General features: G+C 47.9%; 1 protein-coding gene across 3 annotated transcripts in view; it reads right to left on the bottom strand.

Annotated features, from left to right (window-relative positions):
• The window catches only part of TENT4A (terminal nucleotidyltransferase 4A), a 547,459-nt gene that overhangs the window by 152,303 nt on the left and 373,947 nt on the right, over positions 1 to 21,209 (bottom strand). For all 3 annotated transcript variants that reach the window (XM_033929742.1, XM_033929743.1, XM_033929741.1), the window contains one exon: positions 10,100 to 10,263. In XM_033929742.1, the coding sequence (XP_033785633.1) occupies positions 10,100 to 10,263 (164 nt within the window). The remainder of the gene's footprint in view (positions 1 to 10,099; positions 10,264 to 21,209) is intronic.

Here is a 21,209-nt window from a genome sequence, read left to right on the forward strand (position 1 = left end):
TGAGCCCTCGCAGCTACAGGCCTTAAATGCTCCGCTTACGACGGAGGAACTTTTGCGGGGTATCCGCTCACTTACCTTGGCGAAGGCACCGGGCCCTGACGGGTTAGGTCCAGAATATTATAGAATTCTCCAGGATTTGGTGGCTCCGCCATTGTGCGCCCTGTATAATGGAGTGTCTGCGGGTGATGCCGTGTTTCCCAATAACCTTGCTCATGTGGTCTTACTGCCGAAACCGGGCAAGGACCATGCACTGGTGAGTTCGTATCGGCCCATCTCTCTCTTAGAGCAGGACATTAAGCTGTTGGCGGCTATCTTAGCACATAGGCTGAATTCCGTTTTGCCTGATCTTATTCACCATGACCAGGTGGGTTTTGTCCCGGGCCGTTATGCTTCCATGAATTTGATGAAAGTGTTGGGAGCCCTTCGGATTCATGTGGGGAAGGGGGGCCATTCCGCTATCGCGGGATTGGACATGGAAAAGGCGTTTGACAGCATCTCCTGAGAATATCTTTTTTGGACTTTGGAGCAGTATGGATTTCGGGATTCTTTTCTGGCTTGGGTGAAGGCTCTGTATGTTGAATCGCAGGCTCACTTAGTAATCAATGGTTGTTTGACAGCTCGTTTTGGCCTTCAACGGGGCACCCGGCAGGGCTGCCCACTGTCCCCTTTACTATTCTTGCTGGCCATGGAGCCTTTAGCCATCAAAATCAGAGGGTGTGACCATATCCGGGGGGTGAGAGTGGGGGGCCATGAGTGTAAAATCAGCTTGTTCGCGGACGATATCCTATTGTACTTGGATCAGGCTCCCATTCATCTGGATCGGGCTCTTGCTGTGGTGAGGTCTTTTGGGCTGCTTTCTGGACTCCAAGTTAACTGCTCTAAGTCGGAACTCTTACTGCTGTCTGGGGGCCCACCGGAGCCATGGCACACGCTCTTGGCTATTCCGCCCAAGGCGGCGCCTATGCGGTATCTGGGTGTCTTCTTAAGCACAAAGCCCTCCGTCCTCTATGCGGTAAATGTTCTGCAGCCCCTGGAGGAGATAGGCAAGTTGTGTCAGCGTTGGAAGGATTTTCCGTTGGGTCTGATGGGCAGGATAGCGCTAGTCAAAATGGTCATGCTTCCGAAACTGTTATACCCCTTGCAGACTATACTGATTTGGATGCGTCGCAGGGAAGAACTCAAATTTAAATCGATTATCTCTAAGTTTATTTGGCGCTCCAGAGCTCCGCGCATTAGCATGGCGAAACTAATGTTAGATAAGTCTGATGGTGGGCTGAATGTCCCTGACATTCATCTCTATAATGTAGCTGCGCTCCTGCGTTGGATACATGAAGGGTACTCAGGGTGTGAACGATACTCTCTGCCGGGATGGGTGGAGGGTTGGTCTCACCCTTTTCAGTTCATGAATTTGCTTCACTCTCAATCCGATCCCTCCCACCGGTATAGAGTTCAGCTGCAATCTCTGTGGCCTTTACGGCAGGCCTGGCGTTGGTGGCGTCGACGACAGGGGCTTAGCACTGCGGTGTCTCCATTCCTTCGTTTCTTGGGTAACTCTAACTTTCTACCGGGCTGGGGGACTTCCGTGTTTCAGGGCTGGGCTTCTCGAGGTTGTACGGTCATGGCGCAGTTGCTTGAGTTGGATTCCCGGACTTTTCCCTCTTTTTCACAGGTTCAGCAGACCTGGGATTTCCCCAATCACTTTTTGTTTTCCTATTTTCAGGTTCGCCATTACTGGGAGACAGAACGCGCCCGCTGTCCTGGAGCGTGGTCGTTTGGACGGCTTGACAATCAATTTCTTTCCACCCCGGATTCTATGAATAAGCTTTCACACTGGTATAAACTTTTGAAGCTCTCGAGTCCCACCGATGGGATTTCTAGAGTGAGAGGGGTCTGGCAGGGCGATCTGGGTGTATCCATTGATGAGCATCAGTTTCGGGAGTGTTTTATCACCCTTTATGCTTTCACTAAATCTGTTGAGTACCAAGACACTCAATATAAACTTCTGCACCGATATTACTTAACTCGACAGCGGGGAGCCAGTTTGGGACTCTGAGATGATGCCTCTTGTATTAAATGCAAATGCCAGCCGGGTACGTACCTCCACTCTTTTTTGGACTGCTCGAAAATTATCCTCTGGAGGGAGGTGCTGCCCATGATGGAGGCTGTCCTTCAGCGGTCGGTGGAATGGGACTTACTATTGGGGATGCAGGAGCTGCTTATGGCACAGGGTTTGTCTGCCCCTCAGCGGCTCTTCCTTTATAATGTCTTCCTAGTGGTTAAGAAAGTAATTCTTTCCAGCTGGATATCTGAGGTCCCTCCTCCCCTTGCGCTGTGGCGTGCCAAATTGCGGGACATGGCCACTTTTGAACGACAATGGTATGTGGGCTCTTCCAACAATGATAAAAGATATTATGGCTTTATGTGAGAGCTCGTTGCGCTCGATCTCTGCTCAGGAGCCGGTGCCTTCGTGATAGACAGTCTTGGATCTCTAGTACCGAGGCGAAGATCCTCTTTTAGGGGTTCTCGGGAGTTCTCTGCTTCCATGGGTGCTCTTCTCTTTCTCTTTATACTTTTCTTATGTGGGCCTTCCCTTTTTCTTTCATTTCTGACAACTCTTCTATCTAGGAGGGGGGGAGGGGGGATGTTTGCTTGTTTCCTTGGGGGGGGGGTGCGTGTGTATGGGGGTGTGCCTGTTACTGCTATGTGTGTGCTTGGTGTACATGGCTTTTTGAGTTGGGCTTGGGGATTGTATACTTTGTTGTTTTTGGGGGTATGCAAAAAATAGATGGAGTTTGCACTGCCATTAGGTGGGGATTTTCCTTGTGTTTCTTGTTCATGGATTACTTTAGATTTCCACCGATCCAGCGGGCAGGCAGGAATCGAGGCAGGAGCCCGATCCTGCAGGGGCGTTGAGCCGTTTCCGCCCCCCCCCCCCGAATCCAGCGGGGGCCTACTCTTACAAAGCGAGCAGCGTGGAAGCTGCATTTAAAACCACCGATCCAGCGGGCAGGCAGGAATCGAGGCAGGAGCCCGATCCTGCAGGGGCGTTGAGCCGTTTCCGCCCCCCCCCCCCCCCCGAATCCAGCGGGGGCCTACTCTTACAAAGCGAGCAGCGTGGAAGCTGCATTTAAAACCACCGATCCAGCGGGCAGGCAGGAATCGAGGCAGGAGCCCGATCCTGCAGGGGCGTTGAGCCGTTTCCGCCCCCCCCCCCCCGAATCCAGCGAGGGCCTACTCTTACAAAGCGAGCAGCGCCAACGGCGCGCCTTTGTGAAGCGACACTTGTTGAAGCGACATCCCTTGAAATCCTCAAAATAACCTGTATAACATGATAATTTGTTAGTACTGTTTATCTCCATAAGAACCTATACAGACTGATAAGTTGTTAGTACTGTTTATCTCCATAAGAACCTATACAGACTGATAAGTTGTTAGTACTGTTTATCTCCATAAGAACCTATACAAACTGATAAGTTGTTAGTACTGTTTATCTCCATAAGAACCTATACAAACTGATAAGTGTTAGTACTGTTTATCTCCATAAGAACCTATACAAACTGATAAGTTGTTAGTACTGTTTATTCCATAAGAACCATACAAACTGATAAGTGTTAGTACTGTTTATCTCCATAAGAACCTATACAGACTGATAAGTTGTTAGTACTGTTTATCTCCATAAGAACCTATACAAACTGATAAGTTGTTAGTACTGTTTATCTCCATAAGAACCTATACAGACGGATAAGTTGATAGTTACTGTTTAGCCCCAAAACAATCTATACGTCCTCCTTATAGTCTGATAAGTTACTAGTACTGTCTATCCCCTAAATCCTGACAAGCACAGACAAACTGCTATAGCTGACACTCCTCGTTTGTTCTTCCCATTCCTACTTAACTTTGATAGTATTCCCCCGAACCAGTAGGGACCCTCACAATTCAAAGAAGAGCTCCACTTCTCACAACAGTGGGAAGAAAACTCACCCATCTCTGAACTCACCACTGAAGGTCACAGACGCTACAGAACAAAAGGGAAAAAATAAAATAAAAACGCCTCCTCCTCCCCTAACATTCCCACACCTCCCAACCTGCACATCACACCAATTACCAAACAGCAGAACCTCCTGCACCCTACACAAACATCACCATGCCTCCCAAATTTTCAACAAACGCACTCCTACATCTACTACTCTTCCTACTCCTAACCAACAGAAAAACAGAAGGTTATCACACATCCTCTATCCCAACCTTAACAGAATCCCAAAGGTTCCCACTACCTACCAGAAAACTCCATTCACCCAGAAACCTGATAGATTGCTCCTCACTCAACCACATCAGCATACCAACCAGCTGGGGAAAAAGACCACCTCCAAAACCAAAGCCAGAATACCACAACCATCATCCACAAACCAAAGAAAATCTCCTCCACCCAAACCGCTCACCCACTCCCCAAACTCTCAACATCTCATTATCCTGCGCATACATGAACATCAGATCAATAAGCACAAAAGCAGACCTCATTAAGGACTGGATAGTTAAAAAGCAACTAAGCTGCTTATTCCTATCCGAAACCTGGCTAACCTCGGAATCCGATCCCACCATCACAGAACTATGCCCTATAGGTTACAAAATAGAACTGATCTGCAGGAAAAAAAAACGTGGTGGAGGTCTAGCCATCATACTCAAAAATAACATCAATATAAAGACCCTAGACAAACACACCACCCCTCACCTAGATCTCCTAGCCTGTCAACTATCCGATGATTCTCTCACAGGAACACTAACATGCATCCTCTGTTACTCAACACCAGGAAAATGGAATGACAACAAACAAGATATCGAAGAATTTATTTACCAGAACTCCCTAACCTCACCTCATAATCTAATCCTAGGAGATATAAACCTCCATCTTGAAGATCACACCTCTAAACAAGTAATAAATTTACTCTCATACCTCAAAGCACTGAACTACCAGATCCTCGACCCCCAACCCACACACGAAAAAGGCCACCAACTAGATGTCGCTGCTTACATGACCCAACAACCCCACAAACCCGAAATCCATATCTCAAATGGGGCCTGGCACCCCTCACTCTGGTCAGACCACTATGAATACACCTTTAACATCAACTGGCCTCAAAGCATCAACAAACAACCGCCAAAAAAAACCTCCTTCAAAACACGCCAAAAAATTGAACCCCCCACATTCTGGGACAAAGCAGACCACTCCATCACCAACACAGCCCCCAACGAATTCATATCCCAATGGCGAACCATAAGCGAAACCATCCTGAATGAACTAGCCCCAGAAAAATTAAAATTTAAAATATGTAGACCTTCTGATAAATGGTTCGACTCCGAACTCCTCCAATCAAAAAAGCTCTGCAGACAACTAGAGAGAGACTGGAAAAAAAATAAGAGCTTAAAACACACTAAAACTGCATGGAGAAATCAAATTAACCAATATAAAACCAAACTCAAGGAAAAACGGAAAGCCTACTACTCCAAAATGATAGGCACAAAAATCCCAGACACAAAAAAGCTATTCAACCTAGTAAAGAACCTCACTGATACTAAACCTTATCTTGCCACTCAAGGTATCCACCCACCGACAGCCATCCACCTAGCAGACTACTTCAAAAACAAAATCACTAATATCAGAACCGCATTCATCGATACACCCACCCATCTCGAAAAGATAACAACAAACCCAATAACAGGCGAAGCCATCGTAGCAGACAGAAGCTGGTCCAACTTCCCAATCCTACTTTGGTCGGATATGAACCGACTCTACAACAAATACAGCCATGCCTCCAGCGAACTAAATAATTGCCCCACCTACCTGTTATCAAACGCCTCCACCACATTCAAAACCAACTTTATGTTATGGATTCAAACCACACTAACAGAAGGCCAATTCCCACAGGACTTAGGAGAGATCTTAATCACCCCAATCATGAAAGATCACAAAGGCCCAATAGATAGCCCCTCCAACTACAGACCTATCGCTTCAATTCCAATATACGTCAAAATAATAGAAGGCCTAGTCACACAATACCTCACAATCTACCTGGAAAAACATAACCTACTCCACCCCTCACAATCAGGATTTCGAACCAACCATAGTACAGAAACACTACTTGTCTCTCTTCTAGATACAGCCCGGCAACACATCAGTAAAGGAAAAAAGATGATACTAATACAACTTGACCTCTCTGCTGCATTTGACCTAGTTGACCACACCATATTACTACAGATACTCGACGCCATAGGGATCTCTGGCAAAGTTTACAATTGGTTTCAAGGGTTCCTCAAATCAAGAACCTATAGGGTAAAATACAATGATATCAAATCAGAGCCATGGGCAAATCCCTGCGGAGTTCCACAAGGATCACCTCTCTCACCTACACTCTTCAACCTCTTTATCTCCTCCCTAGGAGCCACCTTAGATAACCTAAACGTCACATCCTTTAGCTACGCAGACGACATCACCATACTCCTTCCCTTCGACCCTTCAGAGACCACCACCACCGCAAAGCTGGAAACAACCCTAGATACAGTAGAAAAATGGATGATGGATCATAAACTAAAACTAAACTCAGAAAAAACAAAATTCCTCCTGCTCGAAAAAGCCAAATCTCCTACCATCACAGAACTGATAATCAAAAATACCAAATACCCAATACAACCCGAACTAAAACTACTAGGAGTCACCATAGACAGATGTTGCACAATGCAGTCCCAAATCAACAAGACGACCCAGAAAGCTTTCCTAACCATGAGAAACCTACGCAAAATCAGAAAATTCTTCAACCAAACACAATTCAGACTAGTCGTACAATCCCTAGTCTTAGGTCTGCTGGACTATTGCAACTCCCTATATCTTCCTTGTCCAGCCATTATGATAAAGCAACTCCAGACCATACAAAACACCGCCCTCAGACTGATCTACTCACTTAGAAAATATGATCACATAACAACCGCCTTCTTAGACTCCCACTGGCTACCCATACAAGCACGAATTCAATTCAAATTCCTCTGCCTATTATTCAAAGCAATACAAGGCTCTTCCCCATCCTACCTAAACAACCGCTTAAACCAGATCTCCACCACAAGACAAAGAAGAACCCCAAATCCTTTTGCCTTCCCTCCACTCAAAGGCACACAACGCAAGAAAATGTTTGACAACCTTCTGGCAACACAAGCAGCAAAACTCAACCATTCCATCTCCAACCTGCTGACAACATCGGACGACTTCAAAACATTCCGTAAAGAAATCAAAACCCTGCTTTTTAAAAAATTCATCCAAAAACCTTAAACCACTTCACCTACCTCCAGCTAAGTTCACCTACCTCCAGATAATTCACCTACCTCGACAGAACTCATCTACCATCAGACAATCCTCCCCCAAGTATCACACCTAATCACCCTTCAAGTAAACAGACCATAAAAAGATTGTAATCTTGCCTAATCTAACTGTGTTCCATTTGCTAATATCACACTGCTAGGCACTGTCAGTTCTCTATCCAACCCATAAGATCCCCAAGAAAAAAAAAAAAAAAAAAAAAAAAATTTGTATCCTCACTGGAAAATGTCCAGTAAAATCCTCTGTAATGTAATCATCACTGGAAATGTCCAGTCAAATCTTTTGTAATCCGCCTTGAACTGCAAGGTATAGGCGGAATAGAAATCCGTAATGTAATGTAATGTAATGTAATGTAATGTAATGTATCTGGTCGGTTTTGAATTTATGCCAGTTGTTACTACATATTTTGTACAATTTGCTTGTATGCTCTGGCGTTGTTGCCGCCTGATTGTATGTGTTGCTTCACTGTTAATAAACATATGTTTAAAAAAAAAAAAAAGAAAAGACTTTTCATGTTTCGACAGCTTCTCCGTCGCCGCCTTGATGGACTCTTCGAAAAGGTCTGCTCCCGCACATGGAACGTTCGTCAGCCTGTCCTGGAGATTCGGGTCCATATCAATGGTCCGGAGCCACGCCAGGCATCGCATGGCCACCGAACAAGCAGCCGCTCTTGCAGAGAGTTCAAAAGCGTCATAAGACGATTGCATCATCTGCAGACGGAGTTGGGACAACGACGCCAGGACTTCTGAGTACTCGAAGCGAGCCTGAGAGTCTAAATATGGTAGAAACTTTTGTAGAATGGAGAGAAAAAATTCAAAGTAGGTCGCAAAATGAAAACTATAATTCAGGACTCGAGAGGCCATCATCGAGTTCTGGAAGATGCGCCTGTCAAATCTGTCCATGGTTTTGCCCTCCCGGCCAGGAGGAGTGAAGGCATAGACCTGGGAGGGATGAGACCGCTTCAAGGAGGACGCAATCAAGAGGGACTGGTGGGAGAGCTGTGCACCGTCGAAGCCCTTATGGTGCACCGTGCGGTACCTGGCATCCAACTTCCCGGGGACAGCGGGGATGGAGTAAGGAGTCTTGAAACATCTCATAAAGGTCTGGTCCAGAAGCTTATGGAGAGGTAGACGGAGAGACTCAGCAGGAGGTTGGGGGAAGATGCATCGTCTCCAAATACTCCTTAGAAAACTTGGAACCCGAGTCCAGAGTAATATCCAGATCCACCGCCATCTGACGCAGGAAAGAGAAAGATAATTGGTCAGCCAGGGCCAGGCCTTGAAACTGGCTCGATAAAGTCGAGGCATCCTGATCCGCCGAGGCCGAGGATCGGCAGGGAGAGAACGATCCCACGATGTCCTCAAGTTCCGGCATAGGAGGAGAAGGCGAGTAATCCGGTGAAAACTCCCTAAAGGGCTGTTTACGATGAGGTGAAGCATGCCTCGAAGAATGCCTTGATGAATGTCTCGAGCGATGACCCGAACTGTGTCTAGAAGCAGGCCTCGAACGTCGAGGCGAGCGAGGCCCAGGTGAGGCATCCAGCGAGTAGATGGGGCTGGAGGCAGTGAATCGAAGCAGAGGAGGCACCCCCCAAGGCTCGGCATCGAGGAGGAAGGCTCCGCTCCAGGCAAGGTGGAGGATTCAGCGCCATGCATAGAGTGAATTGACGGCAGCATGGGCAAAGACTCTGCTCCTTGCGATGCATGCCCCGAAGCCAGACCAGACACTCGCCAAGACTCAGCTCCCAGCGCCGAGGAGGCACCGGAGGCGGCTCGACCTCGCGGGAGGCTTCCGTGTGCCCAGGCTGGATTTGGGAGCGTCGGCCCAATCTTAATAAAGAGCTCGACAAATCGCTTCTCCATCATGGCATGGAACGAAGCCGGCAAAGAGGGATCCGCATCCGCAATGGGACCTCCAGCACAGACATCGCTTACTTGGCCGCCAAGGGGCTTGGGCTTAGAAGCCTTGAGCACCACTGGAGGAATGGGAGGCTGCGTTACCTGACCTGAGGAGACAGCGGAAGACACCGCAGCAGGCGTCGGAGTGGAAGCCGGCACGAACGAGGCAGGCTTGAGCAGACTCGAGGCCGAAGAGGTTGAAGCGGAAGTCGAAGGCGTGGCGCTCTGCGATAAGGGCAGCTCCGGGGACGCCTCCATGCGGAACAGCGACTCTCACAAAATGCAGCGATGCTTAAAAGCACGTGCTGTAAGTATGGAGCAAGGCTGGCACGATTTCGGAAGATGTTGAGGCCCGAGACACTGAAGACAGCGTCGATGAGGGTCCGTCAACGAAATCGCGCGCTGGCACTTGACACACTTTTTAAAACCGGTGACAGGCCGGGACATAGGCCGAAAAAGCTCCACCGCAAGATCGAAGCTGCAGGGCCCCGGCCACGCGGCCTGCCCGGTTGAACGAATGAAAGAAATTTTTTTAAAAAAACAAGAAAACGCAACATGAACCAACGATAATGAGCAAATAAACTCAAAACCGCGGACACAGAAGGCACAAGTGAAGGGACTTCGCGCAGAGAGTCGAAGACGGACTTCTCAGCTCCGCGGAAGAGTAAGAACTGAGGAGACGCGCCCGGTGCATCAGGCGGGAAGGCACTATGTTTACAAAAGCATGTTTACAAAAGAAGAAATATCCAAAATATTCCAACATAGTAAACAATGGAGATAAGAAAAGGCTGCTCTGAATAGCTGCTTGATGTTACAGTTACAGTAATTTTTGACTTACTATGTCACTTCCAGAAAGTGAAGATACAGATGATGTTGATGATCCAGAAGAGAGTAGCTGAGGGCTTGGTAATGACAAACGCTGAATGTAGGGAGATTCTGTTTCAGTTTTCTGCTTCTCTTCTTCATCACACCGAGACATCAGCTCTTTTATGCTAATTCTATCTGTTAAGAATTGACACACAAATTGAGAAGGCATACACATAAGTGACCCAACCTATCAGTTACTAGGGTTTATTTTTTTTTGTAAAAATTCATCTGCATTACATTTTCAAATGAAAAAGTAACAGTAAGAGTACATCTTCAACAGTTCTAGAGCAAGTCAAACAGATGTAATTCTTTTAATCTTTGCAGTACGATGCCCTTACAACGAAGATTAGGTTCTTACCTTTGCTAATCTTCTTTCTTGTAAATCCATACTCTAATCCTGGACAAGTGGGTCATGCATACCATCTCATGAGATCTCATGTAGGAAGCTTCACTTACATATTTTTGACCTTCCGTTCTTAACTAAGGACTGCCCTCTGACTTCCAGTATGTACAAAAGCACACAGCCGCATCTGTATAACATAGAAAAGAGAGGGGTACAGGGATACTCCCTGAGAAAAAAGTCTAGTCTGCTCATACTGTGAAACTGTATAGCAATCATTAACAATCAAATGATCAAAACAGGTTCATAATCACCATAAACCTTAAAACTATAATGAGGAGACACAGCCTGCACTAACAGTGTGGATGCCTGAGCTAGAGACCCTCCCCCCCCCCCCGAGGCAAAATGCACAATATGGTCAGATATTAATCTTAGAAAGGCTGGTTAAAGAATCAGAAGCCCAGCTTACCAGTACTTATTGAGGCAGACAAATTCAGTGAACCAGCAACTCCAAGAGCAGGTTCCAGAACAGTGAGTGGATTTACAAGAAAGATTAGCAAAGGTAAGAACCTAATTTTTTGTGCTTATACAATCCCACTCTATTCTTGGACAAGTGGGACAAAGCAGTCCCTCAGTAAGGGTGGGACTGATGAGCCAGTTGCCAAAACTGAAGATCCAAAAGCAAAATCCTGCTTGGCTGCCACATCTATCCTTTAAAACTTTGTAAAAATAAGCAAGGAGGACCAAGTGGAAGCCCTGCACATCTCTTCAGGAAAAACTGCCAAATATTCTGCCCACAAGGAGGCAAAGCCGTGAGTGGACTGAGCCTTTACCAAAAAAGGCGGCCACTTTCTTACTCCAATATAATCGGATGAAATAACCATGCAAATCCATCTGGAAATGGAGGCTTTTGAAGTTGGTCTACCCCTGTGGGCTGGACCAACCAGTACAAATAGATTGGACAAAACGAAACTTGTTTCCTCTAAATACCACAGCAAAAGTTTGTGCATATCCAGTGATTTTAATATCCTGTCATATTTGTAGGAACCGGTAAACACACCTCCTGGTTGACGTGGAAACTAGAGACCACCTTTGGAAAAAAAGAGGGAACAGTGCACAGGATCATGTTGGAGTCCGTAAACAGAAGAAAAGGATCTCTGCAGGACAAATCCTGAAGCTCAAACTTAGCGGACTGACATAATGGCTACCATGGAGACCATCTTGACTGAGATCCAAAGAAGTCCGGTCCAACGGTTCATACAGCAGATTAGCAAGCGACCTGAGAACTAGATTGAGATTCTAAGTCAGACACAACTGATGCTGCAGACGAAGCCGCAATGCACCCTACAGAAACTGGACCACATCTGAATGAGCAGTCAGAGAGCCACTCAATGGGTTGGGACCAAGGCAAGAAAGTCCTGTAATCCAAACCTTCAGGGAGCCAACTGCTAGCCCCTTCTCCAGGCCTTCTTGAAGGAAGGCAAGTACAATCAGAACCAACGGCACCAAGATTGAAAATACCTCCAAGCCTTTACATACATTGCCACAGTTAACTTCTTGCTGCGCAAGTTAGTAGCTATCACACCTCTCAAGTAGCCACTGTGCACTAAGTCTGCGCATTCAAGAGCCAGGCCATAAGACCAAAGCAGTCTGGATCCTGCAGGGCTAAGAGTCCTGCATGAGCAGGTGAAGAGCGATAGGAAAGTTTGAGCCCCTGATCCAGCTGCAGATGAACTAGGTCAGACTACCAAAGACGTCTCGGCCAATCGGGTGCCATGAGAATCACTCAACCCCGTCTTGATCCGTCTAAGATGACGGACTATTATGGGCTACAGAGGAAAGATAGAGAAGGTCTTCCTGTGGCCACGGCTGAACCATGGCATCCAATCCTTTGTTTCCTGGCTCGCTGCGGCAGCTGAAGAACTGAGCCATCTTCTTGTTGGATGCAGACACCATCAGGTCAAACATCGAACAAGCCCATCTCTCTACTTTACAGCAGAAGGCTCTCTGAGACATGGACCATTTCCCTGGATACAGAGTCTGACGGCTGAGATAATCCACCTGTACTTTGTCCACTCTGGTTACATGCGCCGCAGTCCTGAGGTAAAAGGAGAGGGTCAAAGTATGTAAATGAAGTTTCCTACAAGAGATCTCACTAGATGGGATGCTTAACACACTTGTCCAGGAATAGAGTGGGATTGTATAAGAAGGTGATATTTAATAAGTGCCAACATTTCAAAATCATTGGGGGTGCCAAATGCATTACAAATTACACCTCCCCAGACACAATGATGGAGCTACTCAATATTAGGGGTGCTAAGTACCCACAGAGTGGCTCCTGAGTATAGTGCCATATAAACTTAAGTATTTTGCTGACAAAAGAGTTATGAAGTAACACCACAAACTGAAGCCTTTCATAATGAAAGATTAGGTTCTTACCTTTGCTAATCTTCTTTCTTGTAAATCCACACTTTATTCTGGGACAAGTGGGTTAATTCTGTCTAACTGTCAGGACTTTGTAGGAAGCCTCATATTTCACAGACTTAAGCTCCACCCCTGTCACCACAGAATTTTCCCCTCAGGAATCAGTCTTAAAACAGCCAGGAACATCTGTAGAAGAGCACAAAACACTGAGAAATAAGTCTAATCTGCTCATATGAAGAAATGCAGTGCTATAAGGAGAGACAGCTTGCATTTTAAGAAAGCCTCCCTCTCTAACTAGGGTCCCCACAAAACCGAGTGCCATTCCCCTTCTGACGGCACTCATATAAAGGCTGGTCAGGAAACAGAAATCCAGCTCACCATAATTTGGAAAGGCAGACAATTGACTAATCGGCAAAGCATAGGTCGGATTCCTGGAATAAAGTGTGGATTTACAAGAAAGAAGATTAGCACAGGTAAAACCTAATCTTTTGTTCTTGACCAATCCCACTTTATTCCGGGACAAGTGGAACATAACAGAACAGACCTGGAGGATCAGGGTGGGACTGATGAGCATGCTGCCCAAACAGAGGCACCAAAAGCAGAATCCTGATGGCCACCACACTGATCTTGTAAAATAGGGCAAATGTATGCAAAGAGGACCAGGTAGTGGCCCTGCAAATCTCTTCCAAAGAGACCAACGACGACTGCTCAAGAGGATAAGATAGCTCTTGCAGAATGAGCCCTCACTGCGAGGGGGGGCTCCTTTCTGGCTGAAATGTAAGCTGCGGAAATGTTCAGATGGATCCATCAGGAAATGATGGCCTTGGAAGTCAACTTGCCCTTGTGGGCAGGACCTGCTGAAGCAAAATGATGGTCAGAGGTGAAAATTGTTTGTAAACTCCAAGTACAGCAACACGAGCTTGCGCACGTCCAAGGACCACAACAACTGATCTTGCTCCCTCAAGCTGGAGGAAGCAAAAGAAGGAAGCCAGACTTCCTGATTCACGTGGAAAGTGGAGACCACTTTAAAGAAGGGGGGGGGGAGAGAAGGAACAGAGCGCAGCATCACATCAGAATCCATAATACTTAGAAAGGGATCCCGGCAGGAAAGAGCCTGAAGCTCTGAAACACTGAAAGTGGAGGTAAGGGCAATCAGAAATACAGCCTAGAATGTAAGAACTATTTGTAATGCCTGCTCCAAAGGCTCATAAAGCGGATAAGCCAAAGAGCAGAGAATCAGGTTGAAATTCCAAGTCGGACATGAAAGGTGCAGCGGAGGATGAAGCCTCAGAGCATCCCACAAAAAACAGATGACATCCAGATGAGCTGCTAAGGAGCCCTTCAGTGAAGAAGGGCTCATACAAAAGAGACTGTCAATCTGCATCCAGAGATAAGCCACTGCCAGGCCTTACATCAGGCCATCTTGCAGAAACTCCAGTATAGGAGAAAGCAACCAGACAAGGCCACCTGTCTTAGGACGCACCATACCTATAATATTTTTGAGCCTTTGTAAAGGCAGCCACTGTTGATGTTTTGGCTGCTGCTAAGCAAAGTGGCAGCCACCACCGAAGAATAGCCCCGGCCAGTGAAGGCCACGTGCTCAACAGCCAGACCGTAAAACCAAAGCGGTCTGGACTCTGCAGCTCAATCGGGTCCTGTGTGAGGAATCGAAGGTAACAAAGGAGCAGAAGCCCCTGAGCCCACTGGAGCCGAACCAGGTCAGCATACCATGGGCGCCTCAACCAATCAGGGTGACAAGGAACACAGGATCTCTGTGGATTGATAACCATTGCAACAGATGCCTTATCATGTGACATGTAAGGAAGACACAGAAGACCTTCCCATGGCCAGGACTGAACCAGAGCGACAAGGCCTGTGCTAACGGCCTTGCAATGTTGACTGAAGAACCAAGCAGCATTCTGGTTGGCTGCAGTTGCCGTGAGGTCGAACATGGGATACCCCCACTGTGCAATCATGCAATCAAACACCCTGTGGGATAGAGGCCACTCTCCAGAGACCAGAGGCTGTCCACTCTGGCCATGTGCACTGCAAACAGCACCACTAGATAGCTCCTCATTCAAAGGAAGATGAGCTGAGTCTCTATGTTCAAGGAGGCACTCAGAGTACCCCCCTGCCAAGTGACATAAGCCAGCACCATGGCAGTGTCTGAAAAGTCTCGGACTCGATGATGGAGCCGACCTTCAAAGTGGAGGAGAGCCCATTGAATCGCCTGAAGTTAGGAGTGATTAAGCGACCACACTTGTCTGAGAGAACCCACCGACCTAGAACAGGGACGGTCCTACACCCCTCCCCCAGCCTTGGAAACTCACAACCATTGTCAGAATCACCCACTCTGGAGTGGCCAAAAGGCCTTTGATAACCAGTTGGAGCTTCTCCTGATAGAACACGGGTAGAAGCACTGTGTTCTGGCCCATGCGAAAGCAAACTTCCCTGTACTCTAAAATCCTGTATCGGCATAAGGTGACTCTTTCTGAAGTTGATCACCCCACCTAGGCACTGCAACAACTGCACAACCTGATGAACATCCCGATGCCCATCAACCAGTCGTCCAGAGATAGATGAATCAAAATACCCAGGGTGCAAAGATGTGTTGTTACACCACCATCACTGTGGTGAAAGACAAGGGCATCTTCGCCAACCCAAAGAGAAGTGCCACAAACTGAATACGTTGCTCCAGGATGTGGAACCTCAGATACTTCAGGTGGTACAGAAAAATGGGAACATGGAGATACGCCTCCATCAGATCCAGGAGAGGCTAGAAACTCACCCAGAGTCCCTGAGGTGAACACTGAGCGTACAGTCTCCATGCGGAAGTGAGGCACTTGCAGTGCTGCATTGACCGCTTTGAGGTCCAGAATCGGTCTCCAATCTTCAGAGCCTCTCTTTGGAACAGGGAAGTATATCGAACTTGAAGGGCTATCGGCCCTGCGTGAGCAATCTCCAATGGCAAGGAAGACACAGACCTCTCAAGGAGCTCAACCACACCAGGTCTGCATACAAAGGACGGCTGGGTCAGTCTGGGGCCACTAGTAACACCAGACCTATGTGAGATGCCACCCAGTGAAGAACGTGCCCTATCATAGGTCACGGGAAAAAGCCATACAGAAGTTCTTCTGTCCACGGTTGAACCAGAGTGCCGAGCCCTGCTCTGCTGAACTCTCTTCGGCAGCTGAAGAATCTGTTCATCTTCTGGTTCTCTGAGGAGGCTATAAGATCGAAGGCAGGGTGACGCCACCGATGAATTATGGCTTCGAATGCTAACCTGGACAGGGACCATTCTCCTGGGTCCAGAATCTGACAACTAAGGAAGTCTACTGGCACATTGGCCACTCCTGTCACACAAGCCGAGGACAAGGCTATCAGACGCTTCTTCGCCTAGACAACAAGCATCTGAGCCTCCAGCCTCCCTGATAGTTGACATAGGCAACCGCCATTGCAATGTCCGAGAACACGCAGAGATTCCCTGAAATCGCAGCAGAGGCAGACAGATTGTACGCATCTCCAGCCGACTGATCAACCATCCGCTCTTCAATGCAGTCCACCAACAATGGACCGGCACCGACTGGTAAATTGCTCCCCAGTCGGAAAGACTCACGTCCTTTGCCAGGGACATCCAGTCCAAGACGTACAGAAGGAGCACTCTATACAGAGTAACCAGATACAACCACCACACCATACAGCTGCATGCTGTCGCCAACCATGGAACTACACCCCAAGTGCATCCCGCTGAGGATTCCACTGAGACAGAAGTAACAACTGAAGAGAAAGGATGTGAGCTCTTGCCCACAGATCAAAACTATGGTCGCCACCATGAGACACAATACCTGCAGACACTGCCAGGCTGTCAAGGCTGGAGCTGCTAACATGTCCCAAACTGCACTCCAAAGCTTGAGCTTCCCGGATTCCATCAGAAACACTTGGTTCCTGCCCATATGGAATCGGACTTCCACATACTACAAGTCCTGCTTCGGCTCGAGGCAACTCGTCCTGAGATGGATCACCCAGCCATGAATGTCCAGCAGTCACCGATTGGCAAACCGCCAAGCGGCCTTCCTCCAAAGAGGGAGCTCTGATCAGCCAGTCATCAAGGTACTGATGGACCAGCACACCCAGCATGCACAGATGGGCAGACACATAAGAACATAAGAAGTTGCCTCCACCGGGATCAGACCAGAGGTCCATCGTGCCCAGCGGTCCGCACCCGCGGCGGCTCATCAGGTCCATGATCTGTCAAGTGTTCCCTGCCTCATCCTAAAAAACCTATCATTACTTCTATCCGCATCCCTCAATCCCCTTATCCTTCAGGAATTTATCCAAACCTTCTTTGAATCCCTGTAGTGTCTTCTGCCCTATCACAACCACCATCATGACGTTGGTGAATGATCTGGGCGCCGACACTAACCCGAAGGGCAGCGCCACAAACTGGAAGTGCCTCCCAAGAACATGAAACCTCAGGAACCTCCAATGATCCAGAAAAAAAAAAAATATTCACAAGCAGAAGAAACTAGAAGTTCTCAGCAAGGCTGCAGAAACAAACTGAACTTTAAGGGGAGTGTCCGCACAGGTGACATTGCAGAGGAGGTTGGTTTTATTTCTAAGTTCTGCAGCCAAGGCTGGAATAGATGCACAACCTGAGAGTTCAGCCTCCAGAGGGATTGTATAAGAAAGCCACTATAGCCAGTAATTTGCTGACTGGAGCCTAAGCCCAAGCCACCTTATCGGGCGGAGTTTTGGGAGAATCCAGGAACTACTTGGTCATAGAACAGAGAAACTCTAATTTGTAGCCGTCCAGGAGGATCTCCAAAACCCAAAGGTTGGAGGTAATGGCCTGCCACATAGCCAGAACCGCTGACAACCACTGCCTTAAACGCAGGAGAAGTGGTGTCATAATTGTTTCTTTGCTGAAGCCACTAGACGACTTCCCATGGATGGCTAGCGCCGAGAACCACTGTACTGAGGTCTGGCAAATGAGGGCCGCTGGCCAGCTGAGTGTCCTGGGTACGGATAAGAATGCCTGAAGGCACCACCTGGAGGGGCAGGACTTAGTCACAGGCAAAGACTTAGGTCTGCAAACCAGCACACTGGCCATAATGTCATCCAACCTCTGGCTAAACAAAAAATTGACTCTTGAAGGGTAACCAGCTCAAGGTTGCCTTAGAGGACGAACTACCGGATCACTGATCAATCCAAAGCATCCTGTGAGCAGAGAGGAAATGGCAGGCAGCTTAAAGAAACTCAGGAGCTCTCCTGAAAGGACTTTGCTCGGATCAACCAGTTGTCCAGATGGCATTCGAATGCCCTCTTTGCGCAAGGCTGCTACCACGACCACCATAATCTTAGTGAACGTCCGCAGAGCTGTAGCCAGACCAAAAGGAAGAGCACAAAACTGAAGAATGCAAAGCGAAGGAACCGCTGATGGGAGGCGCGAATTGGAACATGCAAGTAAGATCAAGAGAGGTCAGGAATTTCCCCGGCTGAACCACCAGAATGACCGGATCTCCATGCGAAAAGATGGAACTGTTAACCCCCTTCAGATCCAAGATGGGCCGAAAAGTCCCCTCATTCTTGGGCACCACAAAGTATTAGAATACTGGCTGATGCAACACTCCTGAGGAAGCACTGGAACTAACGCTTTGAGGTCTAGCAATCTTTGAAGCGTCTGGCAAAAAGCCCGCTTCTTCCATGCCACCTGACAAGGAGAAGCAAGAAAGTTATCTGGCAAAGAGTGGGGAAACTCTAGAGGATAACCGAACCAAATCACCTCCTGGACCCACTGATCAGTCGTGATCTTGGCCCACTCCTGGTAAAAATCCTGTAACTGGGCACCCTTCGGCACCAGGGGAGATGCCGGCAATGAGTCATTGGATGGGGCGGGCAGCGGGGGAACCGGCGGAAGGATCACATCCCCCCTGACGGGCCCCCAAAAGGACTGCATGTGCTAAAATAAACAGTGGCAGGAAAAGAAGCTGCCCCTCGACAAGGTCGGTATCTGTTGAAATCATGCAAACGCCCCCTAGCAATGCCAACCCGTGCAGGTGGGCATGGTCTTCAGGATGACGGGGCACCTTAGAGTCCGTTAAAGTCTGAACCAACTTATCCAATTCCTCGCCAAACATGACAGACCTCCAAAAGATAAATTTCATTAGCTTAGCCTTAGATGTCGCATCCACCAACCAAGCCCAGAACCACAAGATATGACGAGCGGCCACCCCGAGAGCCTTAAAGATAAGAAGCATCAATCTCAATTTTGGATACTTCCTGTTCCACTAAGGACTAGTAATCAGACATACGGTCAAGGACATGCTCAGCCCACCGAAAACAAGCCTGAGCCACCAGACTGCTAGGGCAGCGATATCAAAATTATGCTGAAGAAAAGACTACAGCATACGCTCCTCCGATTCCCTCAAAGCCGAGCCACCTTCAACCAGCACCAAATGCTGTTTTGCGATGGCAGACACCACTGCATCCTCAATCGGAGACTTCAAGGTATCCCTATCTCCCTCTGGGATGGAATACAGTCGAGCCATTGAGCGTGCAAAATGAAAGTGCGACTCCGGCGCCTTACACTGCGCAAGCACAATATCCTGAATATCCTGATACATATGAAACCTGCAGAATAAGCTCCTGAACTCTTCCCACTGAAAGATGCACTCCACTGACGTATCCTGCCTGCTGGCGGAACCGAAAAACCTCCGCCAGCAGCATCCGTCCCACTGAGAGGATCCTGGAGGTCCACCAAAGGGTCCAGGTCCTTGTCAAGGGAAAAATGCTCCTTATACAAAAAAATCATCGTCCCAAGAGCTGCTTGGACGAAAGAGGAGATGGGGACGAAACCAGCGCTGAGGGGGGCTGAACCGGAGTAGATGCAGAGGGAACCCCCCTCCCCCCCCCACGGGGCGGAAGCAGGACCCCCAGCCACCTGAAGATAAGCTTTGCACAAGGCTAAAACAAAATCAGGGGAAAACCCCCCTGGTGGCCCAATGGGACTCACTGCTAAAGCCGTTGACCCAGCAGAAACCTGCCCCTATCTCTCCAATACAGGGGAGGTCATCACCTGAGGCTGCAGACAAAATAGAGGTGCTTCCTGCCAAAATCGGAGCAAAGCTCACAGAGAAAATGCCCTCGAGGCCTGTAGCTGCTGAGAAGCCTGAACCGCTGAGAAGCTGTCCTCAGCAGTATCGGCAGAAAAGGGAAACCTTATTTCATATAACATAATAAATGAGGGCAGATAAAGACCCGAGTAGTCCATCCAGTCTGCTCAACCATATATGCTCCATAAATTAATTTAGTTTAAATGGTCCTTTTTCTTAGATATTTCTGGGCCAGAAACCCAGAGCCCTGCCCAGTAGTGTGCTTAGGTTCTATTTCCCTGACCGTCGGTGGCTGGGGGAATCCCTGTGTGGGCGGCAGAGGAAGCCCGGGTTCGCTGCTGTCAGCTGCCAGCGTGTGAGGCACCCGCAAAGGGGATCCACGGACACCAGCACCCAAGGATTCCCCTTCGCGGCGGCATGCACACTGCAAGCACAGGCTGGTACCATTAACCTCACGTCTGGAGGACAATGAGCACTTTTTCCCTTTAAAAGTGCTCATTACGCTATATGCAACCTAGCTGATAGAAAAATGTGCTGGTTAACAACAAAAAATCAATTACAGTCAATTGAAGGCTCCCTTCAGATCAGCAATGCCTCCAAATTTTTTTTTCCACATCAGAACAGACTGCTGGCTCTCTAAGCCATATGCCTTGCCAGTATCAGTGGCAAGGCTTACAGCTGAGGTACCTCTATAAAAATTTGGGGGAGGTGGGGGGAGGAACGCAACTCGTGACCCATCAAGTGTGACACCCCGGAGGTCGGACAGCCCCCCCGAAAGGGTGCTCCCAAGCTCAGTCCGGCATCAAACAGGGACAAGAAGGCCACTAAACAACTTCAGCCTACACTAACAAAGGGAAGTCTGGCAACAGCTTACCACACCTGCTTGGATGAGAACAGACTGGATATATTAGGGCGAAGCACATATACTTGTATTACAGCCAAAAGGTTTTGTCTCAGTCTCCACCTGCTGGTCATGGTGGGCTATTAATAATAACTATTTTTATATACTGCAATACCACTAACAGTTCAGAGCGGTTTACAAAGTAACATAGTAACATAGTAGATGACGGCAGATAAAGACCCGAATGGTCCATCCAGTCTGCCCAACCTGATTCAATTTAAATTTTTTTTTTTTCTTCTTAGCTATTTCTGGGTGAGAATCCAAAGCTTTACCCGGTACTGTGCTTGGGTTCCAACTGCCGAAA

The sequence above is a fragment of the Geotrypetes seraphini genome, chromosome 2 (assembly GCF_902459505.1).
Source record: "Geotrypetes seraphini chromosome 2, aGeoSer1.1, whole genome shotgun sequence".
NCBI lineage: Eukaryota > Metazoa > Chordata > Amphibia > Gymnophiona > Dermophiidae > Geotrypetes > Geotrypetes seraphini.